Source organism: Clupea harengus, chromosome 1 (assembly GCF_900700415.2).
Source record: "Clupea harengus chromosome 1, Ch_v2.0.2, whole genome shotgun sequence".
Lineage (NCBI taxonomy): Eukaryota > Metazoa > Chordata > Actinopteri > Clupeiformes > Clupeidae > Clupea > Clupea harengus.
In genome coordinates, this window is record NC_045152.1 from 30908343 (window position 1) to 30929896 (window position 21554).

The 21554-nt window shown below is 42.1% G+C and overlaps 1 protein-coding gene across 1 annotated transcript; it reads left to right on the forward strand.

Annotated features, from left to right (window-relative positions):
• The first annotated feature begins 6740 nt into the window (after positions 1-6740).
• Positions 6741-19360, forward strand: trim35-13 (tripartite motif containing 35-13). Its single transcript, XM_012833802.3, has 6 exons — positions 6741-8980; positions 9675-9770; positions 9883-10113; positions 10241-10263; positions 10417-10535; positions 17730-19360. The coding sequence occupies exons 1-6, from the start codon at positions 8585-8587 to the stop codon at positions 18266-18268; spliced, it is 1404 nt and encodes a 467-aa protein (XP_012689256.1). The 5' UTR covers positions 6741-8584; the 3' UTR covers positions 18269-19360.
• The last annotated feature ends 2194 nt before the right edge of the window (positions 19361-21554 follow it).

Consider the following 21554-nt stretch of genomic DNA (forward strand, 5'->3'; position numbering starts at 1 on the left):
TGTCAAGGGAATATGAGACGGAGTAAAACTGATGCATACAACAAAGTTCAGGATGTGTGCAATCAATTGAAATCTTAACAGTGTGGCAAACTCAAATACATTTAGGGGTCACTCAAAAAAAAGTGGTCTTGTGGCTCAACTTGCTCCATGTAGGGGTACGTTGATCCATTGAGGACGTGGAGGGCGGCCAAGCAGCCCAACAGGCCATAGTTGCCATGGGAACTTGATGTCACTATGTCAAAGGCATTTGCTCTAACCACTAACAGCAAGTTTTATGCAAATTGACCTAAGATTAAATCGACTGTATTGCAGCGCTCGCCAGAAGTGTACTGTAGTGTCCCACAGGCTACTTATGAGCAGATATTTACATACAGACTTAATGTTTGTGATTTGCAATCAGATAACTTAACTGGCTAGCAGCTTGCTTGCTATGCTAGTGAACTTGTTAGCTAAATAATAATAAGTGAGCCAATTTGCTTTTCAAGTTAGCTTGTCATCTTAAATCAATGTAGCATGACCTATAACACGTTGTAACCAGGGGTGTAGTGGGAGGTAAATGCACTCACTGCATTAGGCCTACAACAGCACACCACCCTACCCCATCCATCCCTCCCTCCCTACTCTGTCATTCCTTTCCAACACGCACAAGCATGCAAATTACAGGTGCTGCAGCATGTGTGCAGACACAAAGGCATGGCCATCAGACAGGCAGTATTTTGAGAATCCTCGAAACATAAACATAAACAATAGTTATTATCGCGTGCTGTAGCAACAAATTGATGCTCGAGCAAGCTGTTTGCAATATAGCTCAGCTGGCTACCACAACATTAACTAGGCAACCTGTCTGAATCAGCGCGGAATTGGGAATAATACAGTGAGTCGGAATACAGTGGGAATTCCTATTTCCATTAATTCTGGTTGGACATGAAATTATCCATTTCCACACCTAATGTACTCTGTGTACAGAGAAGGAGGCAGACAATGGCGAAGACAGAGACAAGGAACAGAGGCGAGTTGAGAGTGGGCGGGACAGTGAAGTCAGCGAGGTACACAACATGTTAGCCTAGCCTACAAAATGTTAATGCATCTTACAGCTCCATGTATCTGTAAAACATCATTTACCTTTGCTGCATTTACCTGTTCAAACTTCAGGTGTCTCAAGACTCCAATTGAGGCCCAAGATCAGTTGCTTCCCCAGAACCGTTTCTCTATTGAGCTCTGAATGACAAATTGTCAAATTTGTCAAATTGTTATTAACAATAACACTACTAGCTACTACTGCGGCTGCTACAACTCCTCCTACTACTACTAACAACAATAATAATAATGACAATAATTTTTTTTTTAAATACAGTCCGGCAAAGAGGTTATGTAGTTTATCCACTTTTTGTAACAGCGTTACAGAGTGTGTCCAGGGACATGTATACCCACCTTTCATTTGACCACTACACCACTGACTAACGTTAGAAACTATAATTTGTTAAACTATAATTTGTTAATTAAACCCTTGTTGTCTTAACTGTCTGCTGTGTGCTAGTTTAAAATAGACTAAAATAGCTTGCTAGCTGGGCGAGACTTACCATTACTGAACTTATGTTAGTCAGTTAGAAAGCAGTGTGGCTATTTTAGCTGTTTGCTGATGACAAACCAAAAGTACAGTGATATACAAATAAAATGTCATGTCTGGCTACTGTGATCAATTACGCGGAATATGAGAAGAATTAACCATCTTTGCCAGCTAGGTTAGCGTTTATTTGTGTTGATGTCATGAAAACTCGGTGGTAAAAACAGCAGAATAATACAAATAATAAAACTGAAGAACAATATGGGATTGCTTGTGCAATCACTTAACAAACATGACTTGCAGACTGGACTTCTTTGAGAAAAGAGGGGTTGGGGGAAGGAAAGGGCAGGGTCCTGTAACTAAATCTGCCCTGTCACTGGAGCATGCATAGAGTACATAGAGTATCATTCAGCCTCTTATAGGCACACAAGTTCAGAACTTTGCCTGCAGAATGGAGGCTGAAGCCTCCGCAATTGTCGAGGAGGATCCCTCCTGCAATGTGTGTGGGGAAATCTTCAATGTCCCGGTCGTCCTCTCCTGCCTGGCCTGTGGCAGCAGCTTTTGCCAGTTCTGCCTTATGCAGTTCTGGGAGGAGCAGGGGTCTCAGGACTGTCCCATGTGAAGTAAAAAGTCTAACATTTAGCTCAGGTTAATATGCATGGCAGTAATAGAAACAAACATGGCGGTAATAAAAACAAACATGACTTGGAGACATGATTTGTGAATGTGTGTCTGTTTGAGAAAAGGGCGGGGGATGGGGCAGGTTCCTGTAACTAAATCTGACCTGTCACTGGAGCATGCATAGAGTACATAGAGTATCATTCAGCCTCTTATAGGCACACAAGTCCAGAACTTTGCCTGCAGAATGGAGGCTGAAGCCTCCGCAATTGTCGAGGAGGATCCCTCCTGCAATGTGTGTGGAGAAATCTTCAATGTCCCGGTCGTCCTCTCCTGCCTGGCCTGTGGCAGCAGCTTTTGCCAGTTCTGCCTTATGCAGTTCTGGGAGGAGCAGGGGTCTCAGGATTGTCCCATCTGCAGTAAAAAGTCTGATGCCTCCCTGACAAACCTATGTGAGGAGCACGATGAGAAGCTGACCCTTTTCTGTGTGGCGGATTTGTGTCCTGTTTGTGAATTTTGCTATAAGTATGGGAGCCACACAAACCACAGAGTATATCCCCTCAAAGAGGCGTTCGAAGACTGCAAGGTATGTGATCTAACATGGATACCAAATGCGTGACTATACTGTGCATTATGCATGACTGCTAAGACGTGTTATGATACGTGTTATGATTTGTCTCATATAGAATGCCAACATTCATTGGAGCACCAAGTATTGATCATGAGTGGTTCAAAATACCAAATGGTGATGGGCCAAAGTATGTAGTTTGCTGAGTATCTGTGTCCTACCGAATCACAAAGGTCCAGACTGGTGTGTCATTAATTCAAACAGTGTTTCAGAGGAATGCCTCCTATGGCTGATGAGTTTCAGTGTTAGAAAGCTCTGAGTAGGAGACTGGCATCAGGTGATTTGATTTAAATACCTTTCAGCAACCTCATGTAACTGTGTCTTTTGTTTGATTGTATGTACTATGATAAATAATTAAATTTTGTACACATCTGTAACTGCCTGTTACCTGCACAGTCAAGAGTGTTGCATTAAAACACAAGTGAGGATATGACTGTTTAAAGGTCAGACCAAAAGCTGTTCTTAAAAAGGACAAAAAGCAACAGCATTGCTCTGCTGTTCATCAATTTAATGTATTAAAAGGAGGATAAAACTATCACCACAATGCTGTTCACCAGTGCAATGGCAGCAAGCTTCTGAACACAGAACTAATTTTGAATTGGTCTTACATATGCTAGTCTAAGTTTGGCATGACATTGTCATGTGTTGCACTTCTCTGCCTGTAAACGTGTCCCATATATGTCTCTCCCCGCCCCCCCTGTGTCCCATGTATTTCTCTCGGGTGGCATACAGTTCATAATCTGAGATGAAGCCAGCCTGCCCATGTCGGCAACACCTTCAGGCCCAACAAACCCTCCTGTGAAGTCCTTGACCTTATAATAGTCAGACCCATATAATCCAGTTGCCATAGAGCCATAATTGGATCAGTATGTGACCTACTGGTTTTGTTCTCTCTCTTCATGGCTTCTAACATGTTTGTCACTAGGGATATTCATGTGGAGACAGCCTTCACCTGTTACCAGTCATGTAGCCATGCCAGTGAGGCATCTGTTTCATGCCCATGTCCCAGTACAGTATCTAGATCTCTGTCGTACTCAGTGTTGTGGCAAATCTGTGTACTAACAGGGAGCAATGTGGTCCAATGTGCATCAGTGCTTTATTAATCTGTGGATGGATTAAGATGTGAATAAACCCCCTTTACTCATCAGACATTAAAGCAACATTGTGTAGGTTTTTGCTCTTTCAATGTATTTTTTCTAGATTGCTAGTTTTATAGCATTCATTTTGACGGTATGCAGTCATGTGAAGATGAGAGACATTGTTGTTTTGTGCTCTGTATTGGAAACCCTGTGACAATGTAGTAGCAGCTTTTACAGCATAATGTTGTAAAATACATTGCCGAAATACATTAGTTCTTTTTTTTTTGTAGTGGCAACTGTGCTGTTGCTTGTGTTTGCAGGACCAGTCTGTTGGCTGTTCACTAGTTAACTACTTTCTCTTTGAATATACAGTGCCCTTCTTAATCATTGGCACTCTTGTTTATTTTGAGCGAAAAAAGGCTGATGGAAATCCCCCTTACTGTTTATCAAATGTTGTCTTTACTCAGCAAATAAAGAAAATAAATGAATTCCATTACCATCACCCAATTAGCATTTACATAAGGAAAATGTCACAGGGAATTATTGGCAACCCCCTCATTTAGTATTTTGTGCAACCCCCTTTTGCTAACAGAACAGCACAGAGTCTCTTCTTGAGCTCAACCCACAGGTTTTCAATTGGATTTAGGTCAGGGGACTGGGTTGGCAAAAGCTTGACTTGCCGTTCATTTTACCATTTTGACGTGTGCTTTGGATCATTATCTTGCTGGAAGATCCAACCACAACCAAGATTTAGCTTCTTGGCAGAGGCAGTCCAATTTTGATTGAAAATCACCTGGCACTTCCTGGAATCCATAGTGCCTTGTATGCGAACTATGCCGCCTGGGCCTTTGGAGGAGAAACAGCCCCACAGCATCACAGACCTAGCCTGACGTTGCCATACTCATAATTCTAGTCAGAATATGAGTCTGATACTGCTCCATTGGGCTGTGATTATGGGGTGTGTTTCAACCGAACCAGGGAAAAAAATGCCTTTTCGCTCAAATGGATAGACCTTCAACCAATCAGAGCAACGTAGTATGTGAACCGGGCCAGCTGATAAATTAAACTTTTACAGAATCCCGTAGGAAGGACGGCAAAAACATCTTTTCGATCGACTCTGTTCCTCTTTCAAAATGAATGCGCTGTCAATGTCTTCTAAAACAGACTTGATGGCAGAATCTATCTCAGCTACATCTCAGCTCTCCAGCGGCAGCCATGTCTGTTGAAAACGAATTCAATCCAAGCGCTCTTTGGTGACGTGGTTGATTACGTTACTGTCGATCATCTGTCCATCATCGTATAAAGCCCGCCCTGACAATTTGATTGGTCCGAACAGCTTCTGTACGGGCATAGTTTCGCCCCAACGGAGCAATGCCAGACCGAACTTCCCGACCTCAAATGTTGTGGGCGGGGCTATCACAGACCCTCCACCATATTTAACACTTGGTATTAGGTGCTTTTCTCTGTAGCCATCTTCATTTCTACACCAAACCCACTTTGAGCGTTTAGAGTCAAAGTTCCAGTGGTGCTCCTTCCAAACAGTTTGTTTGGCATGGGGGTAATGTCTTATGGTGGATTTGGAGACAGGGTGACCCCAAGATGTTACCAAACTCTGTAATTTTGAAACTGTGGTCTTTGGAGATTTTTTTACTTCTATTATTATCCTCCTCACTGAGGCTGCTGACAAAATAACCTTGCGTCCTCTTCGAGGCTGGTTCATAATAGTTTTTAATTTCTTACATTTCTTAATGGTTGCCCTTACTGTTGATATGGGCATTTTAAATCGAGCAGCTATTTTCTTATATCCAATCCCTAATTTGTGCAAGTCAGCAGACTTTAGCCTTATTGCAATTGGAATGCTCCTTAATCTTTCACATGGGGATGGATGACTAAGGGATTTGGGCCCTGTATCTCATTTCTATTTGGGCCCTGTGTCACCTCATTTTTATACTCCAATGAAATTGATTGGCTCCTTAAATTTCTTTGATTAAAATGTCTTGTGGTGCCATTAATTGGGTTTTAAAAATGTATTTTTTTTAGACTAATAGTTGCTTTATTCCCAGGCTGAATTTTTCTATTTTCAATATAATATTAAGATTAATAACTTTTCTCCAAACTTTTCATGGCTGGCCCCCCTTTGACATTGGAGAAAAATTACGCCACATAACCGCCACCACTAACATAATATCTGCAATTGAACTTTTAACATCAAATCTACATTTTCACATTTTATTTCATCAATCAGTTTAACATTTTTTTTACATTTATTTTATCAGGGCTGTTGTTGTCTTGGGAGCCGCTGCCTCAGTGAATTAGCTTGCTTGCCACTCCCTGTAACCGGTGCTCTCTCTCCCTCTTGTGCCGACCCACAAAATATGGCATGCCAAGTAGTGTTGAAGTAGATCTGCTGCTTGTGCTTTTGATCAACGATATTATATTATATATATATATATACTATCGAGGGCTTTAATGCATGATCGGCATGACAGATCTATAGATCCAGAACTGTATTTTTTTTAATTATTTTTGTTTTTGTGGAAAAAATATTAGATCCAGGGCAACTCATAAAACACCTAAGGCTGTAGTCCTGGATGCCCATGTTAGTAACATATACTATGTGACTGCATTATGGTCACCTGTTTAACTACACTGTGATTTATCATAATGTATGGGCCACTTGGTGGCAGGATTCTCTGTGAAGACATGTCTGTCATAGTATATTCGTTGATCACTCAAATGCAATCCAGCCAGGGACGTGCACAGGAATTTTGAAAGGCCTTTGCTCTGCCCTGGAAAAAAAGGGCAACACGTTCATTTTGTAAACGCCACGCCCCTCCCCCTGCGCGCATATTCTGCCTATATCACTTGAAACTGTGAAATTGTCAGGGTCATCACTAACCGCCGCCGGGTAACCTGTGCACGTCCCTGAATCTAGCACTTTGAAATTCAATTGTCAGTTTAATGACCACTTTGTTCTCATTCGATTAGAACAACTGTGAGAGAGATAAATGTCATGCAGCAAGACCCGACAAGCACATGTGTAATCAAATCTGGGATATCACAGCCTAATTTAGACACGGGACATGAGCCTACTCTGGGAGAGTAAAAGCCAAAACCTCTGTTGATAGAGGTGTTTGTTAATGTAAAAGTTAAATTGTATTTAATATAATGTTAATGTTTAATGTTGATGTCCTGTCTTAAGGAGAAGGAGAAAAGTCAGGCCTTGGCAAAGGGTGGGGGAGGGGTGAGGGCTCTACATGCCAGAAACTGATTCAGGTGAAACAGAGAAGGATGTACAACAGAAAAGCAGAGTATCAAGTGTCAAGATGTATTCTCAGGCCCAGGAGTATGTTGATGAGGGCTCTGACAATCCCAGATACAACTAAAGGAAGATACCATATTTAAGGAGTAAAATACAGAACGAATACAGAGAATACAGACCACTCCAGAGAAAAACAATGGGACATGTTTTTGGTGAAATCCTGTGAGTCCCCCCTCCCCCCACACACACACACACACATACACCCTCCTGCTTGCAAATAGCATAAATAGCAGACTGCTAGCAAATAGCATCGTCCATTTGTGGCTCAACGTCAGTGCTCTGTGATATACCTGTAGTAACCTATAGTCACCTTTATGGAAATGGCACCACGAAAGGAAATTATCACAAGATGGTGGCTAAAAGGATGTGTTGAGAGTTATTAAGAAAACTATAGTTATATGTATTTGTAGTTCCTAGTTGAGGGAGTGAGACGATCCTTGTCTAAATTAGGATGTTCAGGTGTCCCACTTTGAGTGGTAGTGCACAGCATTTTGACCCTTTGTCCCACATCCTGCATACTGAGATAATGTCTTGCATTTTCATTGGTCATTTGGTTTTTAATTGTTAGCAATAGGAACACGTGGATGCGTTATTTTACCCACCTGGCACATGAACCGTTGCGGCATACTTGCTACTCTATTTAATGGCATCAAAAGCAGCAACCAGGGACACATTCAGCCCCAATAAAAGGTAACAAAGCGTCTCTTTAAACTGAAGCGGTGGTGCATTGAGCACACTGTGTTGCCCAAGCTTTGCAACTATGGCAGCTGAGAAGGCAATTATTTCTACAGCACTGTGCTCATCATATCTTTCATATAGCAAAAGCTGTAGCCTCTGTCTTAACTGGTGTGCTGTGGTATTAACTAGAGGACAAAGTAAAGGTGTTTATGAGCCGAGTAGCAGACTACAAATGTTTCTTATTCAGTTAGCTAGACATTATATCAAAGATTTACGTGACCTTTTAGCATTGGTAACATGTCCCACACAAACTTAATACTCATCTGGTCACCCTAGTCTTAATACCTCCAATATACTGTATCCTAAATTTGACTGCGATCTCATCAGTATCTCTTACTGGGATGTTAACAGAATTACAATTGTTGAATCCCTTTGTTTGTACCCAAGCTTTTGCAAAACATTGTATGTAAAATGGCACTCACACAACATAACTATTCTATAATACCCTTGATCTCCGCAAAGGCAGTGTTTAAGCATGAAGCTTATGGCCATGTGGGTTTCTTGGAGGTGCAAATGTGGTGACACATGCCTACAAGTCCTTTCGTGCGTAAGAGGGTGGAGAGGAGAAGTAGGGTGGAGCAACTGAAGTATCCTCGTCTGACCTCCAGAGGGCTAGCTCAAAACACTCAGGAGAAATGGCTTCCAGAAACTCTCGGCTCGAGGATGATTTGTCCTGCCCCATCTGCGCACAGATCTTCCGGCAGCCCGTGGTCCTGTTATGCAGGCACCGCTTCTGTAAACTCTGCCTGGAGGGCTTTTGGGATGGGTCCAAGGACAATTGCAGTTGCCCCTTGTGTTGCCTTCCTTCCTCAATGGACCAGCTGGTGGTGAACACCATGCTGGAGAGGACCTGCGAGGCTTACATCCTGGAGCGCAAGAAGAGTGATCCTATGGCATGCCAAGAGCACGGCAGTACGTTAACCCTTTTTTGCTTGGAGGAACTGCTGCCTGCTTGTGAGGTCTGCAAGTCGTCTCCCCGGCACATAGGTCACAGGTTGTACTCCTTAGGTGAAGCTGCGTATGACTGTAAGGTAAGCCGACACAACAATGTCCAATTTCTCAACCGACCATCCACAGAAATGTGATCTGGTGGTGTTGCCTCTTCTTTGGAAATTCAGCATATCACACAACTTGGACAGGGATTCAAAACTTACCTCTGGCTTACCTATTTTGCATGCAGTTTGGATATTTGCACAAGTGCACCAAGCATCACATGTCAAGCCACTTGAACTAGCTTGAACTACTGTAATTAATGCTGGGCAGACCAACGCACCCAGTTCTTCTGATTAGATCCACAGAGACAGTATGTTATTTGTGGATGCTTGGCTTCGTGTCTTATATAGCTAATAATAGGCTTATATTTTGGGGTTCATGTGAGGGCCTCAGGAAGACTTGAAATCTGACCCTTCTCAAGTGTTTGGTGATGCATTCCTGGCAGGACCAGCTGCCCTCACCTACTCTACCCACGGGACTGGAACACATTAGTCTTAATCTCAACACACACATAACATTTTAATTTGTCAATTTGCTTAATTGATCATCTTGGCTGTCACATTTACCCAGTGATCCTTGACAGCCCATTTGCGAATTCAGTGCGTTTTTTTATCACCCCATTGAAACATACCATCAGACGTGAGGTAATGTGGTCATTTAAAGCAACCACCAGAAGTTATGCGCTGTTGTGATAGCAACCACCAGAATTTATGCGCTGTTTTTGCCTTTCAGGAGGAGCTCAAGACTGCCCTTATACCACTTAAAGAAAAACTCAAGCTTTACAAGAAAGCTAAAGTGACTGCTGATCAAGTGACAGAGCATATAAAGGTAATTTGAGTATTTGAGTATGAGTATATTTTTTGTGATTTGAAAATGCAGTCATGAAATTACTGAAATGTGGCACGTCCGCAGTTAATTCCAGAATCATATGTTTTCATAGGCTCAAGCTGAGCATACAGAGAGCCAAATTAGGGAAGAGTTTGAATCGCTTTACAACTTCCTGCGGGAGGAAGAAGCCGAAAGGATTAAGCTTCTGAAAGAAGAGGAGAAAATGAAGACCCAGATAATAAATGATCGGATTACAGACATAACCGATGAACTGGCTTCCCTCGCAAACACAGTCAGAACAGCCGAGCAGGAGATGAGATCCAAAGATATACCATTTTTAAAGGTAACAAAACCTCAACGTTTGAAATGACTAACACTTAAGGGTTCACTGTAATGTTGACCATGTTATGCTCTGCCTGGAAACCTACTGGTATGCCTTAGGAAATAAAATCTATGTCTTTCCTCTGTAGAATTATAAGGACACCATCAAAAGGTATGTAAAATGATGTATCAGTGAAAGTTTAAAAGGGGTCAAGGGATATAATTGTAATTATGTAATTAAAAACACTACTACTCCCTCACACATTTGCACACATTTTATGAAGCTGCACAAAATTAGTTTAATTCTGCATATTTATTTTTACAGAACCTGGCGTAAACCTTTGGACCCAGACATGCTCTCGGGAAGTCTGATTGATGTCGCAAAGCACTTAGGCTCTCTGAAGTTTAAAGTCTGGGAGAAAATGAAGGGCATTGTTAAATTCAGTGAGTCGTGTTTTCATCAAAGAGATGCAATTTCAGGTGCACTGGGCCTTACATTAGGTTTGTTTTTATCATTGAGAGAGAGTTGACGTGAGAACTGAAACTGGTATCCTTCACTCCCAGCATCTTGCTAGGCTACTCCCCTCTCCGGCTCATATAGTGAAGAATCCTCCATGGTCTGAAGACTTCAATACATTTAGCACTTAGTCACATTCCACAAAAAACAAAGAAGATTTGATTTTACGCATCGACTACTGATATGCAGTGATTACAAACATACAATTTTGGGGTGCATTCAGGTGAAAGAAATGATCATTTCCCAATTCAAAACTGTGGCTGTGGAGAAAAAATGGCGGCGTAGAGGGAGGTTGCAGTGAAACCAGCTCCTACACTAAATCCTATATTCTAATTTAACTTCCAACAATAACAACAAAGAAATAACTCTCATCATTTAATAACACAATCCTAACACTATTGAACCGAGTATGCCGGGGAAAAAGCCTGAAACAGCCACGAAGGACGATAAAGGCAAAAAGCTAGCAGCAATGACCACGGCCAAGGACAGTGCTAGTGACAGACCGTCTGTAGCTAATACCGATGTGCCGCCTGCTTGGTTTCACGAAGAAATGGAAAAAGGATTCAACAAAATCCATTCATTGTTAGAACACTTTAGCTGTCTCGGTGGAAACACTTCTCAGTGACAACCGTGCTCTTGGGCAGCGTGTCAATGTGGTTGAAGAGGAGCAAGCTAGCTACGCAGAAAGCCTCAACATCTTCCAACAAGACTTATAAAAAAAAGACGCAGGAAGAAATTAGCGGTCTGAAAGAACACCTCGACGACATGGAGAACAGAGCTAGAAGACAGAACCTGAGGCTAATTGGCTTCCCAGAGGGGGTGGAGGGGAAGAACACCAGTGCCTTCCTACAAGAGTGGCTTCCGAAAATACTTGAGCTAGAGCCAGGGGACACAATTGAAATCGAGCGGGCTCACCGTTCACTCCAACGCTCCCCTGGTGAAGGCGGACGTCCCAGGGCCCTAGTGATACGGCTACTTCGCTTCACAGACGTGACAAAAATCCTTGACGCAGCACGGAAGAAAATAACTCTCCAGTACGGTAACTCCGACATTATGATCTTCAGGGACATGTCCACGGTTCTTCACAGGAAAAGGAAAGCCTTCTTGCCCATCAAGAAAATGCTACACGCTAAGGACATTTCCTTCAGGCTGCTTCATCCCACGAATCTGGTTATCGACCTACCGGAGGGCAGACGCACGTTTACATCCCCGGTGTCGGCAGAACACTATCTGAAGGAATACCACCCGGACATGTTGATCTGAACCCGCGGCTGTCAAAGCCTCTGCAGGAAAGTGAGCAAATGTCTGTTGCCTGACGGGCTTGATATCACTGATTTAGTTTAAATGTACATTTAAGCGTTCTATTTTCGTACATAATATCTGTGATATTATTGATCTCATACGGTTTGAATTTCATAGTAGGCTGCTCCAAACCTTGTTCAAGGGACGGGACTTAGTTTGTTCAATTTAGAGATGGCAGTAGCCTATAGAGTCTAGTTTATAAATCTGCACTTGAAAATGTTTTATAACACAGAGTTGTTGTTGCTTTTATTCTTAATTTGAACATCTGCAGGTTGGTGTAGGTAGTTTGGTTCACTTGCTGATATATATATATATGGTAGTACTACGCATGGTAGAGGTTAAGGTAGGCTGTTTTTTGGGGGGGGAGGGCAGTTGGGTTTTCTGGGAGATGGGGTGGGTGACGGACAGGGCATCTATTTTACTTACTTCAGATAGAGTAACAGACAGGATATTCACTTAATTTCTAAATAAGTTATCAGACAGTGCTGATTCATGCTTTCAACTAACATATTATGGCTTTGGCTGCCGGGACCTGTTAACAGTACTGATAGGCCTACTGATCACATGAGTGAAGTTATAACTTATACGTTTTTGAGCTGGAACACCAATGGTCTCAACCAACCAACTAAGCGGCGTAAAGTTTTGAGCTTTCTTAGAAGACATGCTACTGATGTAGCTTATCTCCAGGAGTCCCATTTAACTGACATGGATCATGAGAAACTGGGGAAACAATGGCAAGGGCAAATATTCTACTCTTCATTTACCTCTCAATCGAGGGGCGTAGTTATTCTTATAAGGAAAGGGATTCCCTTTCAGGCAGAGCAGGTAGAAAAGGAGAGAGGGGGCAGATATGTTATGGTTAGTGGGTTCATTGGGGAACAGAGGGTCACAATGCTTAATATCTATGGTCCAAACCAAGATGACCTCACCTTCTATGTGAACATCCTTCTTAAAGTAACAGGTAACCCCCTTAGAGCTTGTAATTGGAGGTGATTTTAACCTGGTATTAGACCCCACCATGGACAGATCTTCTTCCACTCCCATACCTTTAACCTTAGCGGCCAAGACACTCCAAAGAGAACCCTCAGACCTAAAGTTACTCAATATATGGCGAGAGCAACATACTTCTCAGCGTGAGTATAGCTTTTATTCACATAGACATAAAGGTTACTCTAGGATTGACAACTTCTTTATTCATGCATCTAAAACCCATCTAGTCTCATCCTGTGAATATTTAGCGAGGACACCCTCAGACCATGCTCCACTTTTGCTGCAAATGGCTATAAAGGACTCTCGCTCGAGGCCCAAACGCTGGAGGTTTCCCAACCATTTAGTCTTAATTTCTAAATAAGTTATCAGACAGTGCTGATTCATGCTTTCAACTAACATATTATGGCTTTGGCTTTTAACGCACAGCTGGAATGCTATTTTAATATTGATTCAAATTCTGCCTCTCCTGCTATTGTTTGGGAGGCCCTCAAAGCCTATATAAGGGGCAACATCATTAGTTACTCCTCCTGGAAGAAAAAACAATATGTCGCCAAATTAAACTCTTTAGAGATGCATTAAAAATCTTGAAAAGCAACACTTTCAGTTACAATCACAAGCCATCTTAGATCAGCTGATGGTGATGAAGGCGGAATATGACACTATTACTACACGGGAGGTGGAAAATGCAATGGCCAGGCTGAAACAGCGTTATTACGAGCATGGCGATTATGCAGGGAAACTGTTAGCATGGCAGATAAGACAGGAAGATGCCGCTAGATATTTCCCTATTATTAAGCAGAACGATGGAGAGCTGGTCCGCAACCCCCTACTCATCAATCAAGCGTTTGCAGACTTTTACAAGTCTCTCTATTCCTCACAGGGTGAGAAGTCACAGGAAATGTATGAATTCCTAGATGGGCTGGATATTCCTAAAATACCAAGAGGTACTGGACGCCATGGCACGACTACCTTCAGGGTGAGCTCCGGGGCCTGATGGTTTCTCAATAGACTTCTTTAAGACATTTGCAGCTAAACTTATAGATCCTCTCTTAGATATGTTGAACTATTCCATCAAGAACGGTAGGTTGCCTGAAACCCTGGAGCAGGCCCTTATTATAGTTTTACCTAAACCAGGAAAGGATCCCAGTTTGTGTGAATCGTATAGACCTATTTCACTAGTATAAAATTCTAACAAAAATAATTGCCACTCGACTTGAGAAAGTAATTCCTTCTCTTGTTAATGTTGACCAGACAGGATTTATACAGAACCGTTCATTATCAGATAATGTTAGGAGACTCCTTAATATAATACTAGGTTTAAAGATCCCTTGCCAACTAGACAGTATTTTCTCACTGAACCATGATTCGTTGTTTAATAAAGTAGAGAAGGACCTGGATAGGTGGATGCACTTACCAATTTCTCTGATCGGGAGAGTGAACTGTATTAAGATGAATATCCTACTGAAGTTCCTTTACCTGTTTCAGACCCTTCCTATATCTGTACATAACAATTTCTTTAAGAAACTGCAAAAACTGATTTCCTCATTTATTTGGAAGAGAAAGGTCCCTAGAATTAAAATCAAAACTCTATACAATACACCCAGGCATGGGGGACTGAAGCTTCCTAACTTTAAGATGTATTACTGGGCTGCTCAGTCCAGGGCATTATGGGTCTGGCAATCAGAACTAGCTAACCCGCCAGCCTGGAAACAAATAGAACAGTGCCATACATCAGGTGTGCCACTGGCCGGCATTCCTTATATTAAGTCATATCACACTCTGAGGAATGGCACTGACAATCCCATTTTTAGACATACAGCTAGAATCTGGTCCGAAATCCAAACTCATATTAAGAGTGTTATTGTACTTCATAGGAATAATCCTTTCCATGCCAACCCTGTCTTACCAAGTGCACTTAGAGATGCCATCACTAAGAAGTGGTACGAGCAGGGAATTAAAAAATGTGGGGACCTTTACGAGAATGATACACTTATGACCTTTGAACAGTTAAGTAGAACCTTCCACCTCCCAGCTGCTAATTTTTTCAAGTATCTACAAGTCAGACACTTTATAAGTACACTTGGGAACAGCACCCCCACTAGGCTTCTCCCGATTGATGATATCCTCAAAGATGTCACACACCCCAGGGGAATTCTGTCTGTTACATTTAACAGAATTTCGGCCCTGTCAGACATTGCACCCCTAAATGCCAGGACCAAATGGGAGCGAGACCTAAACTTTACTTTTGAACTTAATGATTAGGAATATGTGAGAAGGCATTATCCTTCTCATACAACAGTCGCCATAGAATACTGCAGTTTAACATTCTACATAGAATCTACTTTACACCAGAAAGACTCCATAAGATGAATGACTCGCTCTCAGATCTTTGTCCTAGATGTAACATAGAGACAGGTACTCTTATTCACATGCTCTGGGACTGTAATAAACTAAAACCTTACTGGGGCTTTATATGGGAGGCTCTTAAGGAGATTACAGGGTTTGAGATCCCTTGCTCACCGAAGTTAGCCTTGTTAGCCGATATATCAGACATTCCTCTTGACAAAAGATCCAAAGTGCGCTTTACCAAACTGGCCATGATAGCTGGCAATAAATGTATTGTTTTTCTCTGGAAAAGTGTAGACCCTCCGCCAGGCACGTGCACAGATAGACCCCTAGTGGTGCTCAAGCACCTGCCCTTTTGCCCTGGATGAGAAAAGTGCCCCTTCTGCTGGAGGCAAATTTTTCTTCATTCATCAATATTTAAGAATAAAAATTACTCTCTCTGTCATCAATTCCCCCCAAATGTGTTTTGATATATGGCGGGGCATTTATTTGAGTTCTTGTGAGAATTTCGCCCCGACATGCTCCGCGGCGCTCACAAGCCCCACGCGTCCCTCCCTCCTCCTCCTCCACTTAGTGCTCATGCAGTGCTGAGCGCCAGGCCAAACAGCTGCAGCCTACTTCTTCGCTGACCCGCAGCATCAGACAAACAGGTAATGGCGGTGTTTGTGCAATCCCCCGACGTTGTTTGGTGATAAATTAACCACAACATTAGCGCCGTTGAAAACATTACGTCGAAACTAGTCCGACGTTTCCTAAAAAAATAAACAAACACAAAACTCCAAGCCTTGTCCAGCTGTTTACTGACGTTTGTCATGTTTAATGAAGAGAGAGAGAGGTAGAGAGATACAGGCAGGCAGACAGGCAGGCAGGCAAACAGGCAGGCAGAGAATTTAAAGGCAGTTTTACGGTTCTACAAATTAGACAAGTTCACTAGTTTTGTTTCATTTAAAATCGTAATTATTGAAATGAAAGGTAGGTCTTAAGTTGAGCTACATGACAGTCTGGTGAGGTATATTGTGGTATATTATTAGTGTAATGCTGCTTATGCTTCAACTCAGTCAGAAAACAGTACAAAAAAAAATGTGTACTGTGTTGTCAGCTTTACAGAGATAATGTAAGTCACTCTTGATCATTATGCACAACATTGATTTATCTCATTTACAAAATTTGCAGCATAATGCCAAGAAAAGAGAGACTCCAAAAGCAGGACAGGGAACTGCAGCAAGCAGCATAGGGTAGCAGCTCTCTTTTATCTTGGATCAGGCCATCAACTAGTAAAACAAATAAGGGAGAATCAGTAACCCTACCTGGTTCAGATGAGCCCATCATGGATGAGGAAGCACAGACAGAGTGTAGGACTGAGTTATGTTCAGGAGATAATTTGAGTTAGTTTGTTAACAAAAATAAATATTTAAGTTGAGAATATCCTAATGTGTTTTATATTTATTTATTTATTATTTTTTATTTCATTAATAATTTTGGCGATGGGTGCCCTTTTTTTGGTTTGAGCACTGCCCTCCAAAATGTCTGTGCACGTGCCTGCCCTCCGCCATTCTCCATGTGGCTCAAAGAAATTTCCTCATACATGGTGTCGGAAAAAATTATGTTCAACCTTAAAAGGAAGCCACATCTCTTTGATAAATGTTGGTCTGGTTTTAAGAACTATATAGATAATATGCCACGGCCGGATGTGGGTTGACCATTGTATGCAGATGTACTGATATGTAATTGGTGTTTATCTTGCCATATATGCATCTTTACTGCTTATATGTGAATTTACATTGTTTTTTTTTTTTTTTCCTTTTCCTGACTGTTGCCTTTATTATGTTGGATGCCTGCCTGTCTAGGGATGGGGGGAAGGGAGGAAGGAAGGGAGGGAGGGAGGAAGGAAGGGAGGGAGGGAGGGAGGAAGAAAGGGAGGAAGGAAGGAAGGAAGGAGGTCACCCTTTTAATTATAATTTGATTTTATTTTTTATCCCTGCAAATCTATGATCTCCTCAAAGAAATAGGGTGGGGCAGCGGGTTGAAAAGTTTACAACTGTGTATTTTCATTTGTGATGTCTTTACTACCTGTATGTTGTAAACCAAAAATCAATAAATACAATGTTAAACTGTGGCTGTGAAAAGAGACTGGCACTACCACAAGAATGCTTAAGCATGTGGCACTGCATTCTACCCCTACCCCATCCTGAGAAACAAACAAAACCTGTACGAATAGTTTGAATTGTTCTGCAATTCATTGAATCGAAAGGTTTTGGAGCTAATTTTTCAGTCTCACCTCAATCCTAAAAAAAGGATCCCAAAAAAAGTTAACAGAGTCTTTGACAAAATCAGTCTAGAAATGGGTCCTAAAGGCTTCTCACACAGTCAGTTCATTTCAAATGAAAAGTCATTAGGTATGCTATTTAGTAGTTAAGTAACTTTCACTTTCACGCATTGAGAAAGAGATTGAAATGCGATGCTTCTTCTTATTTTGACTCCAGCTCCCGTAACCCTGGACCCCAACACAGCAGCCAGCTGTTTCCTTCTGTCCAAAGATCTGAACACGGTGCAATGCCTGACTCAGACCTTCAAGCTCCCCAACAACCCAGAGCGCTTCGACGTCAGCGCTGAGTTGCTGGGCTCGGAAGGCTACTGCTCGGGCCGACACACCTGGGATGTGCAGGTCAGGGACAACACCTACTGGGTGGTCGGGGTGGCCAGCGAGTCCATCAACCGGAAGGGCAAGCACGTGCTGACGCCCGCAGAAGGCTTCTGGACCATTCGCTTTCGCAACGGCGAGTACAAGGCTTGCTCGGCGCCCTGGTCGTCCCTGACGATGACCCAGGATCCGCTGGTCGTCAGGGTGGTGCTGGACATGGATAGGTCCAAGGTGACGTTCTATGATCCTCGGGAGAGGACGCCCCTTTATGCTTTCACCAACATCGTCAGCCCGAGATTCTTCCCTTACTTCTGCACAGCGTGCAAGGAACACCCGCTGAAGGTCATGCCCGTGAGACTGTCTGTGACGGTGGACCGCTAAGGGTCATGCCCGCGAGACTGTCTGTGACGGTGGACCGCTAAGGGTCATGCCTGTGAGACTGTCTGTGACGGTGGACGGCTAGACGTCGTCCACAGAATATTTGACTGTTGTTCACACGCAACTTCTTTTGTTCATTTAGTCAAGTCACTTTCATTTATAAAGCGCATTTAAAAGCAGCAGGAATTAAGTACTTTCCAGTCGAGGCAAATTGACAAAACATGAAGACATGAATAAAAAGAACAATATCCTAGGCAATGCACTAAATATGCGAAGTTCATACAACTCAGCTGTTAAAAATCTAATTTATGGAACTTGTTCCACATGACATGACCTACTAAAACTCATACCTAATGCTCAAAAAATGGTAAATTATGAGTTCCTAGCAACATTATTAGATAGTTGGAGATTCAGTATCATTCATGTTCATATATGCCACAACTCCAACTTTATTCTCATTCCCTGGCGAAATTGTGAAAGTTCAATATTTATAATTTCAGTCTATTAAGGTTTTACTGCATGCATGCATTCATCAGGAGATAAACCTTGTTTTGTTTTTCAAATACAATTGTATGCAGAATCACAGAGTACTGTTCAGTACAGGCTATTTTTATTTGTCAGTGTGTTTAGTTTTGTGGTATATATTTTTTGGGCTTGACTTGGTTTTTATTAACACAAAAGCTCAAGAACATTTGTGCTGATTTGTTTGTCAGGTGTGTGTTGTTAGTGATTTCATTCACAGTTAGAGTTCTTCTTTTATGCAATCTTAAATCCTCAGTTGTTGATTCTCAGTACTTTAACAATCTCACTGCCAAAATCAACCCAGTCACTGGTCCTATAGGCTCTTCACACTGTGAGGTCATTTCAAGTGTCAAGTTCATTTCAAGCCTGTGTGCTAGTAGTAATAAAACTAAATATAAAAATCACACAAAAGTCCAGGACTGTTTGACCCAAAGGAATACACTGAATAAGTGTCTTGATGAAAAAAGATTATGATGAAACGGACAGTCTTTTGTCTTTTTGATGTATCTTCCAGCTGACATGAAGTTAACATAACTCGTTATGGCACTGTGTGGTCGTTAACTTGTTTGCTAAATACCTAAACTATAAACTTCATGTATGGCTATCTCACGATTTGTGTACAGAGGGTTTTCAGCGTTATCAGACACAACATACACACAATGCTTAGCGTCCACATTTTTGGCTCTTCTCCTGAAGGGATGTCTCTTGCAGCATTGGTTTGTTGGCAGCAGCCATTTATTGTAATAAGGGACACACGTAGGAGGAACTCATACATCAATGGCACAGAAGGAGGGGAGATCACCATTGACACTGTGCACAGATACATTAAACCAACACAAGGGACTGACACGGGCATTAATCAATACAACACACAGACGACATGGTCAACAATCACATACACTCCTACTAGACACAAAATGGACCGCTAACAGCTAAAACAACAACATCAACAACATCAACAACAACAACAACAACAACAACAACAACACAATACAACACCCAGTGCATACTGGGAACCCCAAGTATGCTACACAAACAAAACAGACAAATATATGAAGCTGGAGATCCCTCACAGGCTATGCACCAAGGTAGAAGCTTTTGGAAAGACTGAGCTTTGCTTGAGCTGGAGGTGTAAACACAGAACAGGCCATCTGTAAGGATCAGGAGGGCTTGTCAGGCTCTAGGAGTTCTAAAAAGGGGCCTTGATCAATAGCGGGTTCAGACAGAGTAGCGTTCTCGCACGCGCATGTGCGCGCACACACACACACACACACACACACACACAGATACAAACACATGCCACACACAGAGACACAAAGTCTTGGAAATGTCCAAGGAAATATCAAATAACTAAATAACAATCTCAAATATATCTATTTCATATCACCATAATATTATGCACACATGAGAAATTCTTATGTCACAAAAACCTTCTGGATGAAATAACTTATCCTCAGATGGTTAGACATTCCAAAGACTGCTGATAGCAGTCTAACTGCAGCTTTTCTGTGGCACTGATGATAATTGTCCTGTAGCACTCATGATAATAACTTATGGTAATCTAATCGACATACTCTAGATTGTAGATTGATGGTTGCATGAACCGGAGCTGGTACAATTCAAATTCTGTAATGTTTTACATAACTACACCACACCATCAAGCAAAAAACACTTTCTGGATATTTAACCTGATCTCCACTGAGGAGAGGGATGAGCGATGAGCTATGAGCCAAAGTTGGGGACTTATTAAATGCATACAAGTCTTATACTCCAAACAAGGTGGGAATTGTTGGGTAAAACATTCAGTGCTGAATACTCATGCATTATGTAATTGCAAGGCTTCAGTAAAAAGACTTTGTTTAGTTTCCTGTCAATCACTTTGAATGTACAACAGTGTACAGTGAGGGAAAACTGAAGGATAATTTATGGGAAATGTGTCTTGCCTTGGAGAAGTAAAGCTGATGCAGCCCTGCACTGTTGTTGTCAGAAACAAATACATTCTGTCTGAGGAAGGTGAGAGCATCATACAATGTATTCAACATGGATCTGGAAAGTTCCAGAAAGTTTCCTAAGCCTATCTGAAACAGCGCTTAAAGTATTTCTTGCTCTCTTCTAATAATACTACTACTACACACAGACACACAAGACACACACACTATCATTTAAGAAGTGTAGCCACTGTCAGCCAGCTCTGCCCATCTCCAGAAACCCACCCCAAACTACAGACACCCACAGCAGAAGTAAATCATACCACCACTGGTCAAAATGGATGACCGCTGCCTCTGCATCTGGTCACCCTCCTCCCCCCCCCCAAGGCTGAGCCCTGAATGGGCAAACAAAGAGCCTCTGAGTGAGACAGCTGGAACAACCAGAAGGTTCCATGTTTCACCATTTTACATTTAGTCATTTAGCAGACGCTTTTGTCCAACGCGACGTACAAGGGAGAGAACAGTCAAGCTAAGAGCAATAAAAAGCATGGTGTAACAATAAATACTACTTTACATGAGAATTTGCAGTTGCTTTATAAATCAAGGCAGGGGTGTCTGGGTGCATGACAGCCCCCATAACGGAGATATGGAGATGCTCATGATGATATAGAGATATGGAAATGCCAGAGGTGCAGCTCTCCCTCCCCTGGGAGCACTAAAAGGGTGGCTGATGGAGGCTCCAACAGGAATCGCAAACAGGTTTGAGGGATCATTAAAGCAGTATCGATCAAACAGACACTGTAACTAATTATAGGATTACAGAATGAACACACTTAAGC

Excerpts from the sequence above, each read along its gene's own strand:
- trim35-13 (XM_012833802.3), top strand. The coding sequence starts at position 8,585 with ATGGCTTCCAGAAACTCTCGGCTCGAGGATGATTTGTCCTGCCCCATC. Across the intron at positions 9,771-9,882 it reads AAGTGACAGAGCATATAAAG|GCTCAAGCTGAGCATACAGA; the intron begins GTAATTTGAGTA and ends ATGTTTTCATAG. Across the intron at positions 10,114-10,240 it reads AAGATATACCATTTTTAAAG|AATTATAAGGACACCATCAA; the intron begins GTAACAAAACCT and ends TTTCCTCTGTAG.